The sequence below is a fragment of the Cygnus atratus genome, chromosome 3, assembly GCF_013377495.2.
Source record: "Cygnus atratus isolate AKBS03 ecotype Queensland, Australia chromosome 3, CAtr_DNAZoo_HiC_assembly, whole genome shotgun sequence".
NCBI classification, from domain to species: Eukaryota; Metazoa; Chordata; class Aves; order Anseriformes; family Anatidae; genus Cygnus; species Cygnus atratus.
Window position 1 is genome coordinate 77,215,702 of NC_066364.1, and position 27,692 is coordinate 77,243,393.

The 27,692-nt window shown below is 42.5% G+C and overlaps 1 protein-coding gene across 1 annotated transcript; it reads left to right on the forward strand.

Moving 5' to 3' along the window:
• The first annotated feature begins 2,983 nt into the window (after nucleotides 1-2,983).
• On the forward strand, nucleotides 2,984-26,581 carry C3H1orf198 (chromosome 3 C1orf198 homolog). Its single transcript, XM_035538676.1, has 4 exons — nucleotides 2,984-3,479; nucleotides 11,685-11,735; nucleotides 21,611-22,162; nucleotides 24,116-26,581. The coding sequence occupies exons 1-4, from the start codon at nucleotides 3,132-3,134 to the stop codon at nucleotides 24,170-24,172; spliced, it is 1,008 nt and encodes a 335-aa protein (XP_035394569.1). The 5' UTR covers nucleotides 2,984-3,131; the 3' UTR covers nucleotides 24,173-26,581.
• Nucleotides 26,582-27,692: the final 1,111 nt, after the last annotated feature.

Here is a 27,692-nt window from a genome sequence, read left to right on the forward strand (position 1 = left end):
CCCTTACGTGAGCACAGTTTTCTTAAAGCCTAGTATTCTCTGCTCCTGCTTGTTTGTAGGGAAAGTATTAAATAAGTTCCAGTATATATATTTGATCAATGGGGTACAAAATGTGTATACCCAAAAAGCAAATCTAGGAAAAAAAAGGAAACATTTAGAATCCACGTTAGTAGCCATTAGTGCGCTTCATTTTATTGCTAAACATCTGGAAGGCTAGGAATAACTTTAAGAAGGGAAGTGAAACTCATCAGAAAAAAATAGAAGCAGAATTTCATACACTGACCTAAAATTCATCAGCAAACCTATAATAAAGGCAAATTTGACCATCTGTCTGGTGGGTACTAATGGAAATGCATTTTAAACTTTCTTGGTCAGAATTTACATTAAGGCCTAACTTGGGTATTCCTTTCTAAGTAAGGGTAAAGTAGGCTTGTGAGTTTTCAGTGAAAGAATTGAGTTATTTCACCACACTTTTACTTGAGTACCTTTCCCTGCCCCATTATAAATAAGCAGTGTTTGCTTCTATGATGCCTTCTATTTAAAGGTCTAAAAGATTCAGAAATGTCTATTAGATATCATTATGGCGGAAAGGAATCATTTTATTTCTACATAATGGGGAAAGGTTCAGTAAACAGGAAGAGATTCCTAAATTGATGCCTTGATTGTACTCAAAAACCGTGATCTTTCCTTTAGACCTGTACATTTTATTATTATTCACTGATAAGGGGGAAATCTGTTTTGGTATTGACCAGGAAGTTCTTGGAACTGTAAAATAAGAGCTGTTTTGTTTTATGGCTTTGTTTTATGGCCTTGATAAGAGGGAGTAGAGAATTGACAGTGAGGAAGAGGAAGATTACCCAGACAAACAAGCCGTGTACAGCTGTCCAGGTTTTCTTCTCCTTATTCATTTTTACCTGTGTGCCTGACTTCATACCTATCCCCTTGCTGACGGATAAAAAGATTGTTAGTGGCAGATGAAGGGAGGGTAGGTAAAGTGTGTGTTGCATCCACGTGTGTGTGCATGGGTGCTTCAAAGGCTTGTTTCTCTGGGCAATACTTATGACTAAGAAAGTGAGCTGCAGTCAAATAATGCTCTCAAACAAGTTTAACAAACAGAACAAGATTATATAACTGGACTGGTATGTGAGGACGTGGAGAACTGTAATTATCTCCTTAGAAGTAGATATGTGGAGAAATCTAATTATCATTTTTCATCCTCTCCTGTGTCATCTTAAACAACTGGTCTAGCTATCTTTTGAGCTTTTAAATGGGAACACAGATGCATTGCAGGCCCAACCCAACCACTTATCTATTAATATTACAGAAAGTATGAGGGAGAAAAAATAGGTTAAGCAATGGAAACCCATTAATCTGAACCTCAGCATTTGTGAGACTTCATAATATATTTTGAAGATCATAAAATTTCTTGTGCAACTACCCAGCACAAAAGGCAAAACAGATTCAGTCTCAATGTATTTACTTGTCTTTGGTAAGCCTCCTTTTTGTGTGTGTTACCACACACAATTAGGACTTTATACAGAGTACACTCGTACAGAGGATGAAGAGGTCTCTGAAAGGGAGAAACAAGGTGGTCCTAATCAAACTAAGGTTAGTAGTCTAATCTTGCAATGAAACTTGCAGGTTATATGGATGGGTTAACAAAATGAGGCCCAGAATAGCAGATGAGGAGAACTCAATGTCTGAAAGTACCTGAAAGGGGTTGGAAATTATAATCGACAAAATCAAGTCTCTTACAATTTCTCAATACTGAATTCCAGATTTTATTAGCTGCAACCTACCTAAAATTTGCTGCTATCATGTGGCTGTGGGAAAGGCATTTGAAGTTCTTGATTATGTCAAGAATATTTCAAAGATGTTATATTACACTGATGGGCTCCCCTCTGGGATACTGATATACTGGGGAATTCTGGTATACAGCTCCAGCCATCTGGGGTCAACAACAGACTTCAGCCAGCAGCACACACACAGAGGCTAACGCTAAACAGGGTGCTGGAGTGAAGGTTGGTTTGACACAGGCTCTCCCTGTAAATGCAGTAGTAGGAAAAATACATTTGTAGAGAAGAACGGAGGTTAGAAAGAACCATGCTCTTGGCACAAGCTGGTCATAATGCTGGCAACATTTCAGAAAAGGGGGGCAGTTTGGTAATGAAACTTTTTTTTTTTTTTTTAAGATGTTGGTTTTGTACTGTACTCTTGCTCTACCTCATAAACTCAGGAGCAGACTCGTGCTGTGGCTGTCAGAAATCCCTTATAATTTATGAAAGAGGCCTGTGCTATGTGGAAAATCAGCAGTCCACAATTGTCTTCCCTAATCTCAGTGACAGAAGCAGTAGTAACAGGAGTGCTGTGCCACAGTGAACACGCACTACTGCCACTGTTCTTCCCCAACTTTCCACCCCTCGCTTACCCTAATTCATCGAACATTTGAAAGAGAGCGTTCTTCTTCCTCTGGCAGCACACCTAAGACAAAATAAAAAGCCACCAGCAGTTTCAGTCCGTAGGAGATGCCTTTATTCTGGCGTTTGGGGTATATCCTCAAAGCTCAGCCCCACCACGCTCCGTGTTACTAATGGGTGGAGCCGTTACACTTGGGCTGCGACTTTTTGGGGTTTATTTTACCACATAACACAGTTGCTTTCGAGCGGCTACCTGCCGAGCCTGTTGGGTTGGACGAAAGGGGCAGGCTGGCTCCTCCAGGGGGGCCGGTGCGTGTGAGGGAGTAGAAGACATGAGGGGGTTCGCCGGGGGCAGGCGGGCCGCCCCCCGCTGCTGCTGGGGCAGGGACGGGGCGGGTGGGCTCCGCAGGGGCTCTCCTGGGAGCCGGGAGCGCTTCTCCTGCCCGGGTCCCGCCGCCAGCTGCGAGGCAGGAGCCCGGCAGCGCCGATAGCCGGCCGGCAGCGCTGGGCGTGCGGGAGGCGGGCTGGGGGGCGGCGGCCGGCGTTTATAGGGAGCGAGGGGAGGCGGTGTCTGCAGGAGCGGAGCCGGGAAGGGAAGGGAGGAGAAGGGAGGAGGAGAAGAAGAGAAGAGAAGAGAAGGGAGGAGGCGGTTCCCGCTCCCGCCGTGCGAGCGCGGCCGGCTTGGGGCTGTGCGGGGCTGGCGGCGGGGTGGCCATGGCCTCCATGGCGGCGGCGATCGCCGCCTCCCGCACGGCGGTGATGAACGGCAACCGGCCGCTGGACGAGCGGGAGCGCAAGCGCTTCAGCTACTTCTCCTCGCTGAGCCCCATGGCGCGCAAGATCATGGCGGAGAAGGAGCGGATCCGCGAGCGCTACGGGCCCGAGTGGGAGCGGCTGCCGCCCCGCCAGCAGGACGAGATCATCGACAAGTGCCTGGTGGAGCCGCACGTCCAGGCCCGCTACGCCGCGCACCGCGGCGCCGCCCGCCCGCCGCCGCCGCCCGCCTCCTACCCCAGCCTCCGCCTCAACACGGGCCAGAAGCTGGTGCGCTTCGGCGACGAGGTACCCGCGGGCGGCGGCCGGGGGGCCCGCGCCGTGCTCGTGCCCGCCCCCGCTGGGCGCGGCCGCCTGAGGGGGCTCCGCCATGGCGGGGCCGTCAGGGGCCGGGGCGGCGAGCCCCGCTGAGACGGGCAGGGCGGGCGCCCCTCGTGTCCTCGGTGGCCGAGGGACGGGTTTCGGGGGGCTCCCGGTGAGGGGCGGGAGCGGTATTGTTCGCCCCCTGCCCGCTGCGTGTGCCCAAGGGCGGGGTGTGGTGGTCGCTGTACGCGGGGGGCGTTGGTTAAAGGCAGCCCGCCGAAGTTTGTCCGAGATAAACAGGAGCGATCCCGGAGTGGATTTTATTAAAAAAAAAAAAAGGCTTAGAGAGGAGGTCGGTGGCAGTGCCTTCCCGAAGTTGTCCGGCCGCCGAAGGCTGGGCTGGCTCTGGACGTGATCCCCTGCTGGAAAGGGAGTGCAGGGAATGTTTACCCTGAGTTAAATCTCTTCCTTTTTTGCTCCTAATTTTAGATACGGTTAAAAATACAACGCTGAAAACATTCCAGCTCTTGGTATTTTTGACACCTTAGAAAATGTAGCCTTTTCCATGTTATGTGCCAGGAAAAACAAGGGTGTGGAAAGATAGATGACAAAAAGTATGGATTTTGAAGCTCCTGAGAGCCACCTGTTTAATGGCAAAGTGTGGCAGATGCTCCAGGAGAGCACAGGTACGAGGGTACCTGGTCTGGAGCAGCTGGTCCCTGTACGGAGTGTGCTCCCGTGAAGAAGGACTAATAATTATCTGAGAAGACCTAACGGTGCTCTTCACATCCTGTATCCCTCTTACTCCTTGTATGAGATTTCCTTTGTTTTGTTTTGCTTTGTTTTTAAGTCTTGGTATGATTACAGAGCCAATATCTCCCCTTCTGTTCATTTGATTTCTTAAAGTGATCTATTGTCAATTAACTTACGTGACTGCTACCAGAACAAGGCAATCTGCTCCTGCACTTGTAATCATCCAATTTAAATTGAGCAGTGCTTCTTTTAGCTACCTCACTGGTATCTTGTGCACTAAGGTTTGTGAGAAGTGTTTGAGGCATCGTGGTTCCTAACTGGCTTTGTGGTAGAAGGCTGCTGCCTGTGCCTTGTGTGCTGGGAAGGTAGGACAATGTGCAGCACACGCATCGCATCTAGAGCCAGGCAATGTGTGCTCATGTTTGGTTTTATATAGTCAGCGATACCAGAAAGTCTGGGTAGATATTTCCTGGTAATAAACTATCACTTTTGGTGAAAAAGAGTGTACAGAAGGACATGGACAAATTGGCTTGCACAATCAGTCTTTAAAGGAAACCTAAACTTGAAGTTGCTTGTGAAAGGACTTAGGTTAATGACTGTGGAAACTGAATGCGTTCAGCTTTCCCGGTCTCAGACAGCTCTGCTGTGCTTTCTGCTTTGAATTATGTGGATCCAGAAGGAAAGAAAGCATGTAGTAGGTTGTTGTGCTGTACCATATGGAAATAATCATTTCCTGCTCAACAAAAGTACAACTAGAGAGTCCATCTGAAATTTGGCAAGTCGTTTTCTTTTTCCTCTTCCCCCAGAATATCGCTATGATGCAAATAATGTTGTCCTTAGCCTTTTTGTAACCATTAACTAAAGAAATCATGGCTCATCAAAATACTTGATGCAAAGTGTTTAATTTTGGAAGCATCTGCCTCAACTGACTTCCTCCTTGACTTCCAAGCTGAAGTTAATATAGATTGCTTTTCTGAAGAAAGAGATTCCACTTGTTTTGGCATCCTCCATTTCCATTTTAGTTCTTCCAATAGCACTATTGAGCCTTGGAGCTTTTCCTGGCTCCTCATCTGATAGCTTCCTCTCCCCCAGCTCCCCTTCTGGCATCCAACCTGATTTTTTGGACATTTGCCCTGGCTCAGTAATTGCTCCTCCGCGTCCTACTGTTACAGAGCCACCGTGGCCAGTGCCTTGCTGTTACAGGTCAACTTTCCAGGCTTGCAAACGCTTTGCCTACGGAGCTCTGTTACCGTGCTGCCTTCTGAGCTGACAGCTTACCGAGCCGTCTGTAAGTTGTAGCTGCTGCACGTACCACGGTCACCTAGCACTTGCTCGTAGGGCAGTTAGGTTGGTCCTGGCTCCTGTCCCTGTCTCTTGGTGTACGGTATCCTGAGGTAAGGAAGCAGAGAGTAGCCTGCATACCCCAGAACCACTGATCAATATTGCAGCCCTTACAGCGTGAGTGTGCTGGTCCAACAATGTCCTTGTTGACACCCGCTCCACAAGTGTCACATTTGGCCACAGAAGCATTGCTCATCTTCCCTGGTAACTACTGTTGAAATCTGCAGAGATCTACTTGTGCTTGCTTAAACATGAAATATTGATCTCCTTCTTCTTGTGTATTTTGGAGGACTTGGGAGAAAGCAAAGTAAGGATGAATGCTGAAAATACTGATTTACCCAGCCAGAAGTCAGCATTTCGTTGCCACTTTAATGCACGTGGCCACTTCGATAAGCTGGTACAGAGGATATATTTAGTGGTATATATTATATTTCTGGACGGTTCGTTCCCTCTTTCTCCTCCCACCTCTTCCCATAGATCTTTTCTAACACCAAACTGATTTCCTGAACTTCTAGTGCAGGACTGCAAGCTCTCAAAATATAAGCATTCTTACATTTCCAAAACATCTTTCAGTACATTGCCTGCGTGGGAAGGCTGTGACAGAAAATAGATGCACGGTGGCAGGCAGGACCACAGCATCCTGTAGTGTTGATCCAGTTGTGTCGTAGCGCCAGAGTGCTGTGGCACCATGTATCACTGCTGACAAATGCCTGGAACTGCCTGAGTCCCACAGCTCCTTCCCTTTCATTACCTCACCCTCCCTGCAGCATTGCCAGACCCCAACATAATACCAGAAGATGTGTGTGCACTGTGAATCTCACGTGCTGCTTTTTAATATGCCATCCTGCTGTCAAAGAACTGAGCGTACTTTAAAAAGTTACAAAAAGCTCGATGAGAGAAATGGAAGGACAGGAACCGGGCCCCCTGACTCCACTGTTTCACTACCACGGTTTGCCTGGGTGGCACCCAGCACGGTTGACGTCTACCTACGTGCTCCACACTGTCATGGTGATGATGCACCTAACTACAAACAGCAGCCACTGACGTGTCCACCGTCAGCTTCACAATGTCAAGTAAGACTTGCAAGTTGAAACAGGCCCCAGAGAACACCAGCTTCATATCCGTGATGGGGTCACAGACCTTGCTGTTTTCCAACACCTGCTCTTAGCAAAAAACATATCTTGCCTCTCGGGTTCTGTTTTTCTAGAGTCATGTGCTCTAGGTCAAGCATATATTTTCGTCTCTTCTAGGCTAACAGGGTCATTTACACCCCCATGAAAGATTTTTTGTCCCGTTTGCTGAAGATTAAGTGACTTGTTATCTGCATGTGGACGCAACAGGAAACTGTTTGTCACTTCACCATCATTGCCTGTGTCCAGACAGTCTACGTCTTTTGGCCAAGGGCTTTTGGATGCTGCAAGCTTCAAGCAGAGCTTCATCTTCCCTAACAAGGCTCCGAATGCTGGTCTTTCTCCAGCTGGTAGAAAAGAGGGTTAACTAAGCAGAGAAAAATCTGGAAGTAGAATTTAGTATTTAATGTAAATGTAATAGAAAGGGGTTATTTTTGAAATACATCATAAATTGTGTTAAGCATCTGACTTGATAGTTGATGCCATTGGATCCTCCCCCTTTAGTTTAGTGCAGGACAGTTTAGATATTTAGCTTACAGCAAATTCTGCCATCTCTCCGTACTGCCCCTGTTTATCCACAAGTGTGACGTGCACATAGATTCAAGGCCTGATTATTTTTATCTTTAATTCTTTTTTTTAAGGCATATTGGACTAATGATAACTAAACTTTTTGTTGAAGAAAATGCCATAGATACTGAGCAATTCAAAGAACTGGAGTAACAGTAACTAAACTTTTTGTTGAAGAAAATGCCATGTGATTTAGAAAATGTTTAATAGTTTATGCGGAGAATAGACAGGTAAGAGAGTTTTGGTAGTTTCATCCCATCTTTTAATAGGGAAGCTTGACTTACCTACCTGAAGGTGGGTACTGTGTTCGTGTTGCTTTGCCTTAAGAAGTTTGACACCAAGCCAAAGGATCAACCCTTTTATCTCCTACTTAAAAATGCTTTAAAGCAGCAAGTACTGAATATAGCAATAGCTTTAATATAATGTCTGTTATAGATTTGTGCTTTTTTTTTTTAAATAAAAAACGCAGTGCAATTTTTGAGTGCAGTTAAACCACAAGAACCATCAAGTCCTGTTCCGATAATGCTTCTGAGATGCATTTGCCAGCACAGGAACGCATTTCATGGTAGTTTTGGGATGGCATGGTCATTGTCAGCTGCTCTGAGCAACGCTTGTGTCAGACAGCCTGGCATCTTTCTCCCAGTGTCTTCCATTTCGAAATTCTCTTGCTGTTTGGCAACACAATGCCTACATGTAGCCAGCATAGTATATGAATCTTTCTAATATATTCTGCAGCTGGTTGTTGAAGTCAAGCGTATGACCAGATTTTTGCCTCTCTTTCTCTCTACCCCCCCGCCTTTTTTTTTTTTTTTAAGCTATGAAATATGTTGCATGAGGCCTGCTTTCTTACAAATGGGTTCTTTAACGCTGGTGAACAAAAGTTTATTTATTTGGCTTCTTTCTGGAAGAGAGCTTTGTGTGCTGAAAACAAAAGCTGATCAGATATGGATCACGTCTAATCCGTGCTGATGCTAAATAGCCTCAAAGCTTTTTTTTTTTTTTTCTTGGAAAAAATCTCACTCCATTTACTTTTGTGAATATTAAAATTGTGTATGTTTTTGCTCCCGTTTTCTTCAAGCATGAGAGAACTTGTTTATTGCACAGAAAGCAAAATTCTTTCTCAGATTTAGTTGGTGATAGACGTGCATCAGGCACATCAGACAGGAAGCGGCAGAACTGCGCTGTTCTCCTGCTGCTCACTTGGTCCTCTGCGTGTCCTCTGAGGCACAAGAGATGGAGGCCACAAACTTCCTTCCCTTCTGTGACAGTGGACAGAACGTGGTAACTGTCTATTTAATCCTACCTTCAAGGACACTTCAGGTGACCACAGACATCAACTCCTTGAAGCTCCAAACCGTGTTATGAAATAGATTGCTAGATCCAGTGGAAGACCTCTTCAATAAGGGCAAAGCTCTTCAGATTTACTGGCTGGGAAGTGCAAGTGTGCTGGGAAGTGGAGCCTGAAATACAATGAACCCTATGTGGAAGAAAGAAAATCTGTGCTTTTCTTTCATGGACCTCCTCCAGCCTAACAAGTGTCTACTACTTACGTCTTTAGAAATTACCCAGCAAAGTCTTAGGCCTTGTCTCTGACAAGAACCTTTAAACAACCAGTACCAAAATACCGTTAGTTCATTTTGGGAGTGTTTTGTCTACCTAAGCTGGAGATTGAAGTTATGTGCCCACAAGTTCAGTGGTTGTTGAAGACAACAATTTCTACTAAGTGGAAAGCTGACTTGCTCCGTTCTGTAGGGAGTTGTCTGTCCTGGTGTATGGCAATGTCATACGTTCACTCATTCTTCCCCATGCTGCTTTCCTGTCCCTCTTCAGGCAGTGTTTTGTCAGCAGCAGCACCAGCATCTTCTCTGAGTTGAGGATGTGCAGAGAACATTGGGTGAAGAGGCATCTCCTCCCAGTGCTGTCTGTACTTGTCCCAAATACAGGAAAAGAAAGAACTGGCCATCTTGGATCCAGGACAACATGGCCATGGGATCCAGGACAACATGGCCATGCCTTGCTGCCAGCTTTAGGACTGGTTTGTGGCTGCTTTGCATGTTGCATAAATGGACCTGTATCATAGTCCTTTACAAGGGCTGTTTGGGCTTAATGTGCTCTCCTCATTCCCAACACAGTTTTCCCTTTGTTGTTTTCCACTGGAAATGTCTGACAGTTAATAGTAGCTCATTTAAACCACCCATACGTGTACAGCTGGCTGACCTACAATCTGTCCCAGTTTATTATTGGGATCAGTCTCATACTAAGTTTTTTATCCCCTGCTCTCCAGTTCCTCGTGAACTGTGAGCCTTCTGACAAGAAGACGAAGCTTCCTTTAAACTCCTGAGGTAAAATACACTGACAACTCTGTTAACATCTGGAGCTCTGAGGCTCCCTGACAGCATGTGGGAGTTTGTTGGACTTCATTTGTATCCTCTAGCGCTGTGGTTGAAGGCCAGAACTAATTTGTCCAGACCCCACGTGGACACAGGGATTATAGTCCTACCTCCAGTGCGTTGGACTTAATCCAGCAGCTGGGCTCACTGAATGCTCTTTCCAACACGTGCTCCCTCTGGGCTGTGATTCCTGTCGTGCATCCTTCAGAAATGGGGTTACAACTCTGCCAGTTTCAGATGTGAAAGATCCAGTTCTAAAATGGTTTTGAAATAATTTGTCAGCTCACCTGCTGCAAGGCATGCCCCCTAAGTGCTATGGCATTCCCATGCGGTTGGCAGCACTGCACAGGGCAAATACTGATAGAACAGACAATAAAAACAGACTTTTACTCACTTTGTTTCCCTTAAACAGTAATAAATAAGAGTATCCGCTTCCTAGAATGAGAGAACCTAGTGTTACACTTGTGTTTGTGGCAATTAATTTCCTGTGTCAAACTTCCTTCTTGGTCAGAATGGTTGGTCCAGCAGAGCCCAGGCTTTCCCTTTCAGGTGGTCTCTGATCAGCCCGGTTCTTTGGATTTCAAAAGTATTTTCATCCAGCCTCACCCTAGATGCTAAGATCTTGGCCAGTAAAGAATTAGGCAGGTGAATCTTGCTTGTATATCCTCACAAAAGAGTGAGGGATTACTGTCATATACCACAAACACTTTGCTGCTAGAAACCCGGTGTTTCACAAGTGAGAAAGAATTGGAGATTGCCGTGTTTTCATGTTTAGATGGGGGATTCCTGAGCAGTAGTTAGCTTAAAACACAGTCTAGTTCTGTTTAGAAGTGTGAAACAAGCTTTCCAGGTCTTGTCCTCTCCTTCCCTATGCATGGTTACTCCAGGCCTTTTTACATCCATCTATCCATCCATCCACCCAGCCATCCTTCTGACTCCTGTTCCTCCCCTGTGGTGGCAAAGCAGCATTATACGTAGTGTGGAGGGTGCATCTCGTTACCTTGGCCAGCATGAGCATCCAACGTACAAATAAGTCTCAGCCATGACTAGGACTAAAAGTGCAACCGTTTTATAGCAAGTTGTGAAAAAATGTGCACAATGCGTATCTATTTATTTTTCACCCCTTCTTTCTTGATGTGGTTTGTGTGTCTTTCCGGAGAGCGTGCTATGTGTGAAGAGATTACCTGAATTTCTCAAATTGGGATTATTTTTGTAATAACAGCTTCTTAAATTTTATTCCATTACTCATTCTGGCCTTAGTAATAAAGCTGAAATCCAGTAATGATCAAAACCAGCAGAGTTCACTCAGAGCTCTTAATGAATTCCCAACCACTCTCTTGCAGCATTACGCATGACCAGAGTCTCCGTTAGTCATGAAACCTCACAGTACTTTCCCAGAATGGCTCTTCTTGGATTCAGATTGGGCTTTTACTCTTGCTTGAACAGCACCAAGTACTTTGAACCGACTGTTCTTAAAGTGCATAAAGCTGTATCTTGTCAGGGCCGGACCCAGCTGTGGCTTGGAGGGATGGACGTGCAGCTGTTTTGCTGCCACGAGGCTGCCTGCTTGCACACACGCTCTTCCATCTGTGGAGCGGGGGAACTGGGACTTCATTTCCCTAAGGCCCCCGCTCCTCTCCTTAATTCTGTCCCTGTGTGTTGCTAGTAGCCACCGAGGAGAATGTAGAGTAGAAAATTGGAGATATAATACATTTTAAAGCGATTTATAGAGAAATCATTTCCAGAAGTTTAGACCACGTTAAATCTTCATATACTTGGGTTAAATTGTCAGGTTAAATTGGAATACTAATTGGTAGTAAGTTCCCTCAGAGAACTTGCTTTCAGTCGGTCTTAAAATGTAGTCAGTGACATGTAGAAGCAGTGCTCTCACTTTTTAGCTAGTTCTGTGGTGGTGATTATGCTTCCAGCAGCGCAACATAATGTTATCTGTGTGATTTTCTGAGCAGGTAAAGCTGTTCTGATTTTTACATTCTTGAATTTTATTTCAGGACATAACTTGGCAAGATGAACACTCGGCTCCGTTCTCCTGGGAAACGAAGGTGAATATGCAGCACTTTTATCTTTAATGTTGGTTTGTCATTTGATGCTGGTCCTTCTGCTTTTGTAATATCTTCATTTCGATACTTGATAGGCCAATGTCGCCTTGATTCTATGAGAGCTGTGTAAAGTGACCGTACTCAAATGGAACAGGGCTGGTGTACTAAACACAAGATGTACTTTCTATTGTAATGTTCTGACTTCAAGTGCAGGTGTAGAACTGATTCATTCCAAATTATTTGATTTTTTTTTCACAGCGAACTTTCAAAACAATTTTCCATGTTTAGTGAAAATTTAATCTTGAAAACATGCGTCAGTTATTGTGTAAGCATAACTGCATTTCAGTTTAGAAGGCAGGAATAAAGTAGTTAGGGAATGGGGTGAGAAAGGTACATATATCTAGTAACTTCATTAGAAGTTCCTTTTTTGTTTTCTTGTAGACTATCTTACGCTTCATCTTCTTGTTATGTAGTAGAATGTAACAAAACTTGTTCACCTAGGGCTGTGCTGAAAGCATTGCGTTCTTTCCAAAAGGCAGCTCCTTCAAAAATAATGTGTTTTTTTTCTGTTGTGGTTTTATATATATATATAATAATATATATACAATATATACACATATATATATATTTTACTTTGCCCCTGATATTTTGTTAAAGCATTATTTACAACGGGATTCTCATAAGGCTGAAGTAGAGCCAGATTTCCCCATGTTTGTGAACTTGCAGTGTGAGGAAACACACACAGTTGTACCATGTTTCTAGTGGGAAAGCACAGCTCACTGCCTTTCTCAGCTGGGTATGGTGGCCATGTTAATTTAATCACACATTTCAGACTTTTTGTTTTCTGGATTTATCTGCCAGAGAAAGCTGCTTTTCCCCCACTTTCCTTTTTTTGCCCTTGAAATATGTAGTTATCATGTATGAGCTTACGTATATAATCTTAGGCTAATGCAGGGTAATTACCTGGAAATGCCAGTGAATACTAAATTAATCCAGTTGACCCAGCCCTAAAGTTGTTGTCAGCCTTCCTGCTCAAGGTCACTGCCTCTGGCTAGCACCCCATCTGCGCTCCGCAGATGTGGATTACCCTATGACTTGCTGTGGCTCCTAGATCCCTGCGGCCTACACTGCTACAGTTCAAGAGAAACCATCGCCAGTCTTCAGGGGCCTTAAAACTGTGTTATAAGCTGGGTCAGGAGGGTTTCTGGCGGTGGGAGCCAGCTAGCTCAGTCAAGCCCTCCTGTCTTTCCAAGACTCTTAGAAGAAGCAGCCACAGGCTTTTAGGAGAATACTAGAGAGGCTTGTAATGTGCGTGAGCTTGGGTGAATCAGTCAAGAATAGTGAGAAGAGCGTGGAACTCATTGACAATAAGGAGAAATAAATCATATGCTGGAGACAGTTATGTTGTCTCTCCTGTACTTTTTGATGCAAACCCCAAAACTCAGTCTTGGGAACATGGCAGATGTAGTCATATTTCCAGGCTCTGCCTTGATACGATTTGATAACATCCGAATACTTGCACTGGAGATGGTGCTGCCTGTAACACGCTGCCCAGTGATCCATGGTGAGCTGTACCTGCGGTCAGATGGGTTTTCTCTTTAGCTGGCAGTTGTCTTTTCAATGCTTGTATGTTTAGTGAAGCTTTTTTGAACCCAACCTGTGGCTTTTCCCTTGCTGCTTAAGACTATTTCTACTGTCCTCCTGGTGTCTCAGAGTAAAGGATGATGCTCCAGTTTCTCGCCTTTCTGTAACGAATGGAGGATCGCAGAATGACATGCAAACCCTCGTGTGACTGCTGAAGAAAAATGAGGTGGGGGGAGGTTGCTTTAGGGATAATTATTTGTCTCAGCTGATCAAGATGTGCTTCTGGCTTTCCCCTTCCCTCCTTGCTGACCAGAGATAAAAGCTGTGCTTCGGCTGCAGGGTGAGAAGCTGAACGACCTTTTCCTTGAGCAAAGCTCCAGAGAATCCATTTTGTCCTGCCTCGTGGTGTGTGGGTTGGTCGCTTTGTGTGGGTTCCTCCTTTTGTTTTCTTCCCAGTGCCTCGTTATGCTGTGGCAGTCTTTCAGCCCAACCCTTCAGCTGCTGCGTCTCCTGCTTCTAAAGGCTGATGTCTCACTTCATGCTTACTCTTTGATCTTGTCCCTAACCAGTACTTCAGCAGGAGAATACTGGAACGCAATTTCTCCATGAGGTAGTGCCTCAGTAGAAAATGTTCTTGCTGTCAGTCCAGCATGGGGAAACAGCAAAAAAGCTTGAGTGAGCCTGAATAATATTGCTATGTTGTGATGCATGTTCACAGTCTTGTGAGCCAGATCTCCCACTGTTATTTTAGGCTATCAGGCTCTTCCCATTTCATTAGCTCTACCTCAGGACGGGCTGTTCTCTCTATAATATTATTTTCCCTGATCTCCTGCTCATGAAGAGTTGTTTTGTTTTGTTTTGTTTTGTCTGCATTATTGCCTGTGATGACGGAATACCTTCATTCTCTTGCAGCTTTGTACGAATGTGCTTTGGGTTACCTACGGAAGGGAATGTGACATTTAATGTCTACTTTTGCAGAGAAGGAGAAAATAGAGATTTAAATCAGTAAAGCCGATAGGCTTGATTTTTATTTTTAACACTGAGACTGTATGAAAAATATAAAGTAGCGAAATCAGTAGTTGCCTGTAGGACAACTATTTTAGGACAGCTGAGAGGGTAGTGAGAACAGTAGAGAAGAGGGGAGGGTATGTTTTCTGCAAGTTGGAGCTGCTCTCAGCTGTTGCAGTGATGAAAATGCTGCTTCCAGCTGATTAGGCATGGACACATTTTTCTTACAGTAGCTACTGCAGCGAATTCCCTAATTTCGTGGCTGTTCCACTTACCATGAGAACAGTGTACTAAATTGCTTTCAGTTTGGACAGAATGCAGTTGGAGGACCCGATAACCTCTCTTCTGTCAAAAGTAAATTTTCTGTGCTCTCATTTTAAACACAAATGTGAGGTAAGGGTTAAGTTGTTCATGTCAAATATGCATATGAGTGTCTCTAGCATTTTAAGCTGTTTGAAGTCATTTGTTCAAATAAGTTCTTGTCTTACCTCTTTGCTTTGTTAGCAGGTTAAAAAATAGAAACAATAAATTTTTGAGCTAGCTGTTAGGCAGCATTTGAAGGATCTCATATTTTTCATAAAAAACTGTAGCACTTCTCAAAAGGAAAATCACTTAAAAAGCAACATGTTCTCATGGCACTGCAAATAAAGTGACATTTTAAAGCTCAGGACAGAGTTGGACAGAGTGATTTGGTTCATGGGTGGAGCCCTCATGAATATAACACATCATGAAATGTGGGTTACGTTTTTTTAACTGAAGCTAAAGCCAGGTTTGTGAATTTAGGTCATTCTATTTATGGCTTCAGGTTTAAGTGAGATGAAAGCTGACATTCTGGCTGAGTTTAGGCTTTGAGGTTTCTTGGTCTGTTTGATGTAAAAATTCAGTGAAACTCGGCACGGACCTCAAGATACAAATGGAAAACGAGAATCATGCCTGGTTTTGGAAATAAAATTTGTGAAGCTTTTCCTGAACTCAGAACTTTCTGTGTTGTTTGCTATTGTTGTTGTTTTTTAGTTAATTTAGTAGTGGGCAGAAAATATAATTTCAGTCTGCTGCCTCAGCTAACACATTGAATACATAGAGCAGCATGGGAATAAGTTGGAATCTATTTCTAATTCATGCTGTTAACTAAAATAGGTTTCATTCCAGATATTTAAAACAGACACACTCTCATCGAAAAAAAATTGTTGGTCTTGCTACAGCTAGAATAGATGTAGAGGTAGCTTTAGAGAGTCCTTGCTGTAGGTGTGGGGTTTTTGTTTGTTTTCTTTTCATTTTTGTGTGTGTTTGTTTGTTTGTTTAAAAAACTCCTGACTTTTCCTCCTTCAGCTCTCTTCTACTTACGGCAGCCCCTCAGATGTTAGTTGAAAAGAAAAGCCTTCAAGGTGTGATACTTAAAAAAGGACAGAAAGAAAAAGCATCAAGCTTCAATCCCCTCCAGTAATCTGTTTGCTGTCTCAGTGATCTAATTCCAGCAATGATTTAGAAAGAAAATAGAAAAGTACTACTTATTATAAAATACATGGTATTATACAAATTGTGTTTCCTATATCTAAGGGCTAAAACTCAAAGGCAGTCTTCAATACCCTGACTTGTACAAGTCCTAGCTGTTATTTTTTATTATTTATTTGAATAGGAAGAAAGTAGCAGAAAATATTTTTCCCTCCTTATTTAGTAGCCTGATGTTAGATTCATTTTTCAACCTATAATTTGGTGCAGTTATTTTTATCGAGTTGGCATAAACGGCAATACTTTCTTGGAAGGTATGAAGAGTGATGCCTGAGATTTGGGGTTTTTGCTTCCCCTTTTTTATCTGGACTACAGATATTTGAAAAAAACAACAGTGCTGCAAGACTACTGTTGAGTTTCAATTCTTGAGCAAAAGAAAAAAATAAACTGTGATAATAGTAGCTGTGTTCAAAGTTTATTTTAATCTGCATGGCCAGTTGTTCTTGGCTAAGGATTCAGTCACCTGCATCAACCTTTGGACAGCTGTTTTTGAGTGTAAAACCGTGCATATACCAGGTACTGATACTCTGAGTTTGCTCAGGCTCACCAGTAAGAGTGACAAACTTGTGTCCAGATCATGAAATTTCCCCTGAAGCTAAGTGCTGTGCATCTTCCACATAATCTCTTGGTATGGACTAAAATTACTTAGATTGTTTTTGCTCTATTTTTGCCCTTGCCATTAGTTTCTGCTGACCTAAGGATTTCTTTCTGAAAAGCTCCTGAAAACACCCACTGTGTGCACAGGAAACAAAGCAAAAACTGCAACTACTTTGTGTCCATGTTTATTCTGGTTTTGTCCATTCAGCAAACCAAAGTCATCTTCTAAAGTCATCTTTTTATCTTCGCTTTCTTACCTCTGCATATATCAGGCTGTGCTTAAAACAAGTTGCTTTTGACAGCATTTCTGCAGTCTTTGTCTCAACGATTGAGATTTTTCAGGCTGCCAAGCAAAACTATTTGTTTTGGCTGTGTTTGCGTGTCTGTTTAGTAAAATACTACACATTCCTGATGAGTGAATAAGTTGCTTAAAAACAAAAATAAAAGCTCCTGGGTTCTTTGTGGTCATCTTGTTTATAATATAGACTTAGGAATGAGACGTGATTCTATACAGTGTTATTAAATCATTAGGTTCCTGAAGTGTGTGGTTCCTCCCTTTCAGACTACATTGTTTCCCAGGAGCATATACAGATGGTTTTATGATTTGGTGGGTCATCCCTCCCTCCTGAGGGACACTGAAGTTAGGTCTCAATGTTTTTAATCCAATAAATAAAATTGATAGATGCTTTTCCATGGTCTTTTGAAGGAAAGATGGATACAGAGATTCCTAAAAACTACAGTTTTGAATATTGCTTCTCCTTAATCTATTGGACAGAGAGATGATCCAAGACCTAAGCATCCTTTACTTTAACCCTTTCCTTGCAGGTGTTTGGGACCAGAGGGGTAAGATTTAAAACACAAAAACAGTAACAGCAGACTTCTAAGTTTACTCTGCCTCAAAGTACTACTTTGTGTGTTTGTCTGCTCTCTCTCTCTCTCTCTTTCTGTCTCATGCATTAAGAATTACTTGCTCTTGCAGGCAATATTGAAAATACTACTGTTGTTAATAGCTTTTTTTTGAATGTGATAACACATAGAAATTGCAGTTGGGACTGTACTAGCCTGTCTATAAACTATTGAGATACTTTCGGAGCTGAACAATTTCCAGAAATATAATTTGGGCAAATGGTAGGAAAGGAAGTGTTTTGATTTTATTCTTTAGTTGGGAAATTAAAGTCCAAAAATCGCAGCTTATTCAAGATCATACAAAGCCTATGAAAGAGATTGAAAACCAATCTCTGGAATTCCAAATTGTGCCTAAATGTCAATTTTCTTTTGATTATCTAATCTTATCAAAATGTTCTGGGTTTGTTTCCCCAGAAAGACTGTTGGTAGACCGCCACAAGTGCAGTTCTGCTGCTAAATGCTCAACCGCCCAGCCTCAGCTCACGGCAGCACCATCAGCCTCATGAGAGCAAACGCACAGCACAGCTCTCTTTAGAATAGCTGCTGCCATGAGTCTGGCTGGGGCAAGAAGAAACATGCACCAAGATATTCCTCTGACTGACAAACTTAAAGAAAAAGGAAATTATTTGGGGGGAGTAACAGTCGCCTCCTTCCCTCTCCTGCTTGAGCCATCAATTGCCAATTTACAACCTGATTTAAGAAACTGGGAGGAAAACACCAGTTAAACTCACGTTTCTAGTGTCTAGCTACCTGTTAGAATACACAGTAGTACTCATGGTTTAGGTTTCTGCATTGAGTGTTTCTCAGATGAGTCTTCTCTATCTCTGTGTGAAATTATCTGCTGCTCTGTTTTTTTTTTCCTTTTTTTTTTTAGTGTTTTATTACCAATTTTGTGACTTGAAAGATATTACGTATTAGTCATTTTCTTTCATCACCAGCATTTCTCAGGGGTTCAGACATATTAAATAACTTTTAAAGTCAAATAGAAACATCATATGTTTCAAGGAAAATAGAAAACTTGTGACTGACCCACGGAAGCTCCTGGGAAGCAGAAGGATACATCTGACCTCACGGGGCTGCTTGCACAGACTGCTGAGGCCCTGTGCTTTCAGTGTGGTTTTTTCTTGTTCGCCTTCTTTGGTGGGGTAAAGAAAACTCTTGGAGAAGTATTTTCAATCAGATTATTCCATGTGAAGTGTCATGCTGTGAACTATTTGATCTCCAAAGTACGCTGTGACACAAATATGCGATCTTAAACATCATGTGGGCCTTTCTTGTGAAGCTGCAAGGTATGGTCACCCGCAGCTGTGCATATGTGAATATGGTATTAGAGACTGACCAAGAAGGGTGAGGTTAGCTCTTTTTTATTTCAATTGTAGATAAAGTAGATTTAGTTTAAATTAGACAGAACATCTACACAGAAAACCGATTTAATGAATATTCAAAAACTTCCTTCACCACTTGAAAGATGAAAATTTCCAGGAATTGAGAGCAAAATTACAAAAGCTGTGTCCAAACTGAGAAGCAGATATTTTTCTTTCTTAAACCAAGATTCTATTTTTTGTTAGATTTAATCTCACACTTCAGCTACTCAAGCTGTGGTCTTATTTTGGTACATTATTCCCCAGAGTCAGTTTTGGGTTGGGATGACTGCTTCATCCACAGTCCTGTGAAAATACAAAAATAATGTAATTCCATTCTTCTGCAAGGTCTCCCTTCTAAAAGACAAAAGCATATCTTCTCCCAGACACACATTGATGAGCAGGTTGGAAAGGGTAAAGCTGCCCGAAGCTCTGCTGTGGTGCCACGCTCTCCTCGTCACCAGAAGCAGCCCGCTGCTTCCAAACCAGAGCTCTCAGCTGACATTTGGGCTCTTGAGAGAGGAAATACAACATGACCACAGGAAGTGGCTTTTGCACCACAACATAAGAATTTTCCAGGAGACCTGACGTTATTTGTGTATCCTGCTACTGTTGAAGGGCAAAACCATCTTGGTGGTTTTGCTTTTTTTTCTTATTTTTGATCTAACAGGCCCGCGCTTCCCTTCCGTCAGTGTTTTGCCCAGATTTTGGTTCCAACACCAATCAAGTAGATGTGGGGCTGGGGTGGCCCCTCTCTGCTCTTGGCACTGACCCCCTCTCTCTTGAGCTGAGGAAGGAAGGAACCGTTTTACTGAAACTGCTCCTGTGATGGCCCTCACCTGGTGTCATCTCTAGTGTAAGCCTTGGGACAGGCTACGCAGAAGAAGGAAAAGGCTACTGCTGAAGGACAGAAAGTAGCACTGTTTTAAGTAGGTTGTCATGTAGGAATTAAGTCTTCCAAGGTGCAGGAAAAACAAACCCAAAAAAATACGTTTTTCTTTTGTCATTGGGTAAATGCAGGTCCGCTTTATATTGTGTTGTGGGTTTTCGTTTGTTTTGTTTTGTGTTGAGCTTGGATTTTAGCAGCTGTGAGTCTTAATGCATCTTAATTTCAGGGTGGTAAATCTCAATTCAATAGTATTGCCAAGTGACCTCAGGGAAATGAATCCCTATAATTTAACATAGGGAATGGCAGTCACTGCGAATAATCTTCAGCATCATTGCAATCATAGATGGTTTAACACGGAATTTATCTCCTGTTCTTAACTTTAAGTCATGACTTTGGGTTTGAAAAGAAAACTAAAAAATAAAGCATTGTGGTTTCCCTCTCTGTTTTCTGAGGGTGGAGCGGGGAGTTGAGCTCTTTGGTAAGGACTCTCATGTATTTTTGCACTCACCTGATTCCAGTCGAGCTGTAATTGCTCACAGCATGTTTATGTTCTGCCTCATTTGATGACACAGTATATTCCTAATGGAAGCATGCAACCTGGTGCTTCCTTGCCTATAACCTTGGAAAAATACCCGAGGTATCTAATTCTTTAGAAACTTCAGAAGTTAAGTCATGATTCATGTATGTGTAGCTAGCTGCTGACAGTTCAAAACAAATTTGGTTTGTAAATAATCGGTTGCAGGGTTAACATTTGCTCTTTGATGAGAAGTTTCTGAATATTAAATACTAGGTGTGCAAGTCCTAGATCTAGAGTCCATCTGAACTTAACATGTACAATAACATAGGTCTCAAACACTTCTAGTAAAAATGATAAGCAGTTTGGACTTGTTTTAAATTTAGGTCTGCAGATGCTATTGCAATTTTATTCAGGAAAGGCCGGGAAAGAGATAGAATTGGGAAAACTTTACAAATTTGTAATGAACTTTGAAATTATCAATAGCTAACAGCAAAATATAGTATTTGAAATGTCCTCTAGGCTTTTTGAAAACTAATCAAGCCCATAATGACAACAGTGTAGCTCTAACTGTAAATGCAATTTTTTTTGCATTGTTTGTTCCTTTTTCCAAACAAAATACTAGGCATGACATTGTTCTTTTCTGGCGCTTGCTGTGGTGCATTATTCCTACATACAGGAACACTTGTGTGTTCCTCAGGGTGAAATAAGGCTTAACTTTTATTAGCCTAAAGAGTGTCCAAATGATGATCAAGAGTACTGAAGTGGCAGTAAGCAAAATGAACGTTTTGTGGTACTGCGGACTTTTAGGTGGCTCTTGCAAGCTCTGTTTCATGCCTTAACTGTGGTCACTTGCTTCCCTGACCCAGTATAACGTCTCAGAAATGAGTACAGCTATCCTCATTGCGAGTAAAAGCAAACCAGCTCTGGAGTAAGTGTTGAACTGGACCTGCTGGAGGTGTTTCTCTTACTTCAGAGATGTACTTCAGGCATTAGAATTGTAGAAGCTGCTTGTTACACGTACCGGTTGCATCTAATGCTTTATCTTGGAAGTAGATGGAGTTGTAACATGTTGCCAACGGTATCAAAGACCTTACTGGAAGACGGCCTTTTCAACTGCTCTGTAAAACACATGTGTTTTTGTTTAATCTTCTCATGTAAAACATCTGTAGCTTTCAAGATGCATCCACATCTATTCTAATGTTTTAGAGCCGTGCAAGCTATGCACTTCTATCTTGGGTGGCACTGAGTAACGCAAATATGATTGTTTTCTCTCTCCTCTACAGCAGGTCCAGGACTCCTACGTTTGCTTGCATTTCAGTCTTCTGTTAGTTATTATAACGTAGCTAGAAAGATAGACGTTTATGGAGAAAATGAGTTAGCGTTGCTGTGCGGGAGTTGCCTGGCTGTTGGTAAAGGTGTTATCTATACACATCAAGATCAGAAGTTCAAAACTGTCTTTATGAAGGGCTTTGAAATACTCTTTTTTCTTTCCTTTAACCTTGAACAGAGTCAGATGGAGTTCAGCGTTGCATCTCTGTCCATACAAGAACAAGGTGGTGCCCAGCTGCAAAACGAACAGAGGCAGCCACTTAAAGCAGCACCTGGTGTCCAAGTCCCTAAACCTTCTCAGGCTGCTAAGACCCCTGGCTCTGATGGGTTGATAGCACCCAGAAAGGATGAGGAGTCTTCTTTCTGGAAGATAAATGCAGAGCGCTCAAAGTTTGAAGGAGACAAGTCTGAGTTCCAGTCCCTGACGCCCAGCCAGATCAAGTCCATGGAGAAAGGAGAGAAACCCCTTCCCTCTTTTTGCAGACAGGAGTCTGCTCCAAAGGAGATGGCGAAAGCCGAGAAGCCCAGTGTAACTAAACCAGAGAAGTCTGTGACCCCCAATCTACCTTCTGTATCTCTCGAATGGGAGAAACCTCGACCCTCTCAACTCCCTGCTAGTTCTCTAGATGATTTCTTTCTTCCTGACCCACCGCAGTACCTGGCATCTTCTAGGACAAACAAGGAGGATAACGATGGTACTATACTTTCAGATCCACAAATGCCTGGACAGGTAAGGACTGCTGTATCCACGATCCTTAAATTTAAAAACAAATATAACACATTAAAATACAATAAGGTCATTCTGGAAGATCAGGAATTCCATAAAGCATTAAGCCATAACCAAGCTTGCTGGCTTTTTATCCTGCAACTTTAGGGAAGTCTATATAACCAACATGTTAACTGCTATTGTTTGTTTCAATCAAGTGTTTTTTAATGCAGTAAAATTCATAGGATGAGGGCATCATTTGGATATAATAACAGAAACACTGACATGGCATCCGTTGGCTGACTGACAGCAAGCTACCTAACAGTTTAGGGTAAAGAACTTACTATATCAAATAAAAAAAAATAAAAAACTATTTTTTTCTTGAAACAGCAGAACACTTATTGGAAAAAGCTCAACTTGAATAGTAGATAAACTAGAATCTAGGCTACTTTCTTGCTACATGCAGCGTAACAGTGAATGGTGAGCTCGTTTCTCAGCTGTTCTCCGACAGCCACTTCCCAGTGTTTTGTCCCAAGCAGCTGGGCAGCTTTCAAAAGTATTTTCTCTTAAAGTCCAAAATGGAAATGGAATGAGCTCCCAAAATTAGCCTTCTGAATGTGTTTTTCTTTCTCTTAAAGAAAAACAAATAGCTCAACAACAAAAAATATCCTTAAGCAGCTCAATAGACTGTTGGAGCTATTTAAAAAGCAGATGCTGACCTGTGAGAAAAGAAAGGGAACAACAGGATATGACATGGTGAGGGAAGGAGAAGAAAGAGATGTGAAGCCTAAAAACTGAAGCAGAGAAGGAGAGTCGTTCTTGAAACAAAGCCATGCGTTTCTGTTTGGGATCTGTAGCACTGCACTCAGGCATACGCCTGACATATTACTGTACACCTCAAGCATGTCACGTAGCTTTCTCTTACCATATCTTCACACTGGTGATTGTTTAAATTCCGAACAAGATGATGTAAGGTCAGAAAGATGCAGGCTGAGGTAAATACTTGAAAGCAAAGTGAGTGGCAGCACTTAGGAGAGAACATTACTTAAGCCACTTCAGCACTTGGAGCCCTATGTTTACTCATTATTTTTTTTCCTGGAGCTAAGGCATTACACTTCTGAAGCTGTTTCGCCACAAATTGTGACTGCAGTAGTTCTTTAATTTTAGATAAAGACTCTGTCATGATTTCCTACAAATTAGTGATTTGTACAGCATTAATTCCTCTGTGAATGTTTTCTAGCCAACTGGAATAGTTTGAAAAGCCTGTTTTTCCTCTCCATGCAGAAACAATCCTCCCATGTCAAAATGTGAGCAGAGTAGCAGCGAAGGATCCGTGAAAGAATTTTCATTTCCTTTCTGGATTCTTTCCCCCAAACAGGGAAGAGATTCCAGAAAGAGGAAATGAAGATAGGTCATAGTCTAGGAAGAGGCTCTAGAGACTCAGACGTGTCCCTTGAGCAGTCTTCCTGAAAGGTGGAATCACCTTAAACGTCATGGCTGGCAGCGCAGTGCTGCAGGCGCAAGCATGTTCTTGAAAGCCTGGTAAAATAACTTGTCAACAGGGTTTAAAACATGTAGTTTTCTGGAAGCAGCTGTCTGTCACTGTAACAGACAATCCATTTGAATTAGTAATGCCTACGTTCTGTGGTGGTTTTTTTTTTTTCATTCTCTGCAATTCCCACTCTAGTCTGAAAATTGATGTTTATGAGTTTTCCCATGGGGAGAAAATAACATTTTGCCTGCAGACCACTACAAGGATTTTTTTCTTATCTGGAGTTGCCTCTTTGGCCATTGTGAGTGTATCTTCATGTCTAGCATTTTCTGGCATGGGTTCTTACGCATGCTAGAGCAAGGTGAAGGACTTGAAATAGTGGCAGACAACATTTTAAGCTTTCTTTTGCAGATAAGCAGTCAAGTACAGAGTTTGTAATACCATAATTAACAACCACATCGTATTTCCTTTTTTTTCTCTTGCAGACTAGTACAAGCAATGTTATCTTGAAGACTGGCTTTGATTTTCTAGACAACTGGTAAAAGATGCATCAAAATAGTTCAAACCAATTTTGGGAAGGAGTGGAATATCTTTCTCCTTGTGTGTTAATTTACTAGTATTTGTGTCTTTTTCTAGAAGTAACTTTCAAACTCTTAAATGTTGCCTTTGTATAAACTTTTGTAATACCAGATGCATTTTTTTTTTAAACAGTGATAGATGTGTGGTTTCATTTGGACTTATTTTTTAAAATCTGTCAAATTTTTTTAGTAGCCACTGTATTGAGAAGGTGGGAGAAGTTACCAAATACACATTAAAGAGAAATAAATGAGTCTCCACATCCAAGAAGTGGAACCTACAGAAACAGGTTGCTATTTTCAATTGAAACTTTGCTAGCATGGCCTGTAAGTAATAGCATAGCATAGCATAGCATATGCAATGGTTCCAAATAAGCAAAGAACTCCATAGTTCAGATAACTAGCAAAAACAGTATGAAAAATACGCATACAGAAGAATTGTATTGATTTCTTTATCTCATTTAGTTTGAAAGTAACTTTTATACCACTTTTCTGAAAATACTTTTCTTTTGAAGAGGGCAAAGGCATTGCCAAAATGATGGATCCAAAGAAGCACTGTGTCTGTACCCTACAAATCTGCTAAATTAACCAGAAGAGTGTTAGAAAAATGACCTGGGAAAATGACGGCTGTTTCTGGTCTTTGGATTAAAGACTTGGGGGTGGAAGGGAAACAAGACAACACCTTATGATTGGGAGAAACTGTCTTCAGGGAACACAAGCCTAATGATTTCTCTGCCTCCTTGCTAGAGCCTAACTCTTACCAGTAGTGCTGGATGTACAGCATTGGTAACTGCTGGAGTGTGGTTTACCTTTGTGTCAGGAAACCACTATGTTTATGGGAGGTCATAGCTGTATGAGGCTTCTTTGTTTTTTTAAGCAGCTTATCGTCTCAAGGACTTATCAACTTTGGTGCTTTTTCCTCCTGGTGGGTAGCATTCGACATCTGGGTTACATTTGTTCCCGAGGTGCAAAGAGGCATCTCAAGGTGGCCCTCAGCAGTTGCGCTTTCGAATGATCTTTGTGTGGTGTTTTAAATGTAGAGAACAAGGTTAGCTGTCGCGTGAGTCTGTTGTCTCTGAAATGCAGCATGATTTACACACTGACTCTCACTGTGTTTACCTCACCTTGAAGCCTTAATTTCCCCTACGCACAACCAGCGGGTGGTCTGCTCTGATGCCAAAGGTCTGACCTTCCCTTTACCTCAGCAATAGTCCCGTAGCATTTGTTTGGGGTAGAAGGCAAAACACGGGGCCCTAACGGCTCTCGCGGGTCCCCGCCAAAGCTAAAAGAAGGTCACCATCTACTAGACCGTAATAGTGCTAGGCTTCTCGTGGGTTAGCGTTTGGCATTTGGTTGGATGCCCATGGCAGCTCCATGTGCAGAACCGGCTGCTGCAGGGTTCTCTTCTGCCTGCTGTGAGGTTGTTACAAGAAGGGTTGGAAATGTACTGGAAGAGTCCTCGCCTCCAGTTGCTGTACCGCCTGCTCCGAACAAACATTGTGTGCTGATAGAGCATTAAAACTTAACTTGGTGATCAAGGAAGATGCTGTAAGCTGCCCTCCTACCCCCTAAAAAACAGAAGCCCCAAACCTCCAGTTTTTCTAGTAAGTGTTTTCTTAAAAGGTTTCGTAGCTAAGGGGGCAGATTGCCAGAGTATAAGCCATTGCACAGACTTACTTATAGAATTCTGAAAGCTTCCTTACATCCTTCCTGAGATGTACAAATTCCTGTAATTCGGGATATTGTCTCTGCATTCAGCAGTTCACAAAATACTTTCATTGTTTCTGTTGGCCTACGCTTTACAGCTGGCTTTTTCTTAGCTGCCCTTTTTTTAGGATTTCTTACAAGCATCCAGCATTAATGCAGCTTAGAACAACTTCAGCAAAACCTCCTTAGGTGTTTTAATTATTATTGACTTGCACCTTCTTTTCGAAGCTGACAAATGCTAACCCTGGATATTACCTTTACCATTGAATCTAATTTCTATGCATTCAGCTGTTGAAAAGTTTTAAATCCAATGTAAAGATGTGCATTCTAATCTTACTTTGATAGTGGCAGATCTTAAAGCAAAGCCTCCTACTGTTGAGGAGCGTTATATTAAATCTCTGCTGACTACACTGAAGCTTCTTAAGGAAGAACCTGGGCTGTCTGTCTCTTCCATTGGCTAACTCTACCCTAATACACATTGGGACCAGCTGGTAGAACATGCTGCAGAACTTTTTACTTATCCTGGTAGGTTTTTCCTGTGCTTTGACAAGAGTTGATGCTCCTTCTTTCTTTCGTATGTTTTTATTAAACATTCTTACAAAAACGAAAATTGTACTTGGTCACATTTTATATTAACAATGTTTTAATAAAGTCACTTTAAATAGAACATTCAAGGCTTTTGTACTGCTTTGTGTTTTGTTGCTTACACCCTGCTCTCCTCAGTGCCATTGGAGTTGTTTGGTACATCTTGAATTTCCCTAAGAGGCAGTCAAGAACAATCTGGTCTAGAATTTAGAAACTGAGTTTTTCATATCAGAAAAAAATAATAATAATCCTCTACACTGCAGCTGGTTTTCAAACTTCTAAGTGAGATTGTTTGGGGAAATATTTTGCTTTATCATTTTATTTGACAGCTGGGGACAGGAGATTTGGGACTTCTGTGAAGACCGTAATTTATTTTAACTTCCCTATAATGGACTTTAAACTTAACACACAAAGCCAGTATCTTCAGTTAGTCCAAATCAGTATCTGGAGCAATACTGTAGGAGGAATCTGAAAACTATACCTAGTGGATATGACCAGAAATAGCATCGACTGTTTCACACAGTTATGCTGTCAGTGGGTGGTTACCTACAGGTTTTAAAAGCACGTCACAAAAAGATGCTGGCAGAGGCCACTGGGTAGCCTCACTTTCTGCCTTCTGTCTTACCCTTTGAGAACTTGCTGCGTAAGAGACTCAAACATTTAGCTACAACGATGGTTCTTTTTCTGCATGCCCACCTCCACTTTTTACAGAAGTGTATTTTGAAAAGCAGCTCAATTTGTTTTATACTTGAGCTAAATTTCTGTCAACAACTAAAAAGGCATTTGAAGAAGAATTTGGTTTGGAGACACTGGACAGCCAGTTAAGGGGTGGTGTTCCAACTATATTTCGGATCTGGCTTACACATAGCTCGCCTCAGCCTTGTTTGAGCTCCATCTTAACTTTTAAAAATCCATTCTAATAAGGGCAAATCCACAGCCTCTGGGGGTTGTGTGGGCAATTGGAGTCAGCAGGTCTCATAACTGAATAAAGACAGTGCAGGAAATGCTGCGGCTGTCTGCCTGAGACAGTAGGTTGTAGATCAGGTTAGTTACTGGTGACTTCTGCCATAGTTGCTGAGGGTCGGTGAGGACCCCAATGGCACGCTTGCTTCAAGCAGTGCAGAGCTGGCTTCCAGGTCACCACTGTGGGTGCTGACGCAGCAACCAGCAGCAGAGTCCTGTTCACTGCTCAGCA

What these genes read in the sequence shown, in the direction of transcription:
- C3H1orf198 (XM_035538676.1), top strand. Translation starts at nt 3,132, where the DNA reads ATGGCCTCCATGGCGGCGGCGATCGCCGCCTCCCGCACGGCGGTGATG. An exon ending in CGTTCTCCTGGGAAACGAAG is followed by an intron (nt 11,736 to 21,610) that starts GTGAATATGCAG and finishes AACCTTGAACAG; the next exon opens with AGTCAGATGGAGTTCAGCGT. An exon ending in ATCCACAAATGCCTGGACAG is followed by an intron (nt 22,163 to 24,115) that starts GTAAGGACTGCT and finishes TTTCTCTTGCAG; the next exon opens with ACTAGTACAAGCAATGTTAT.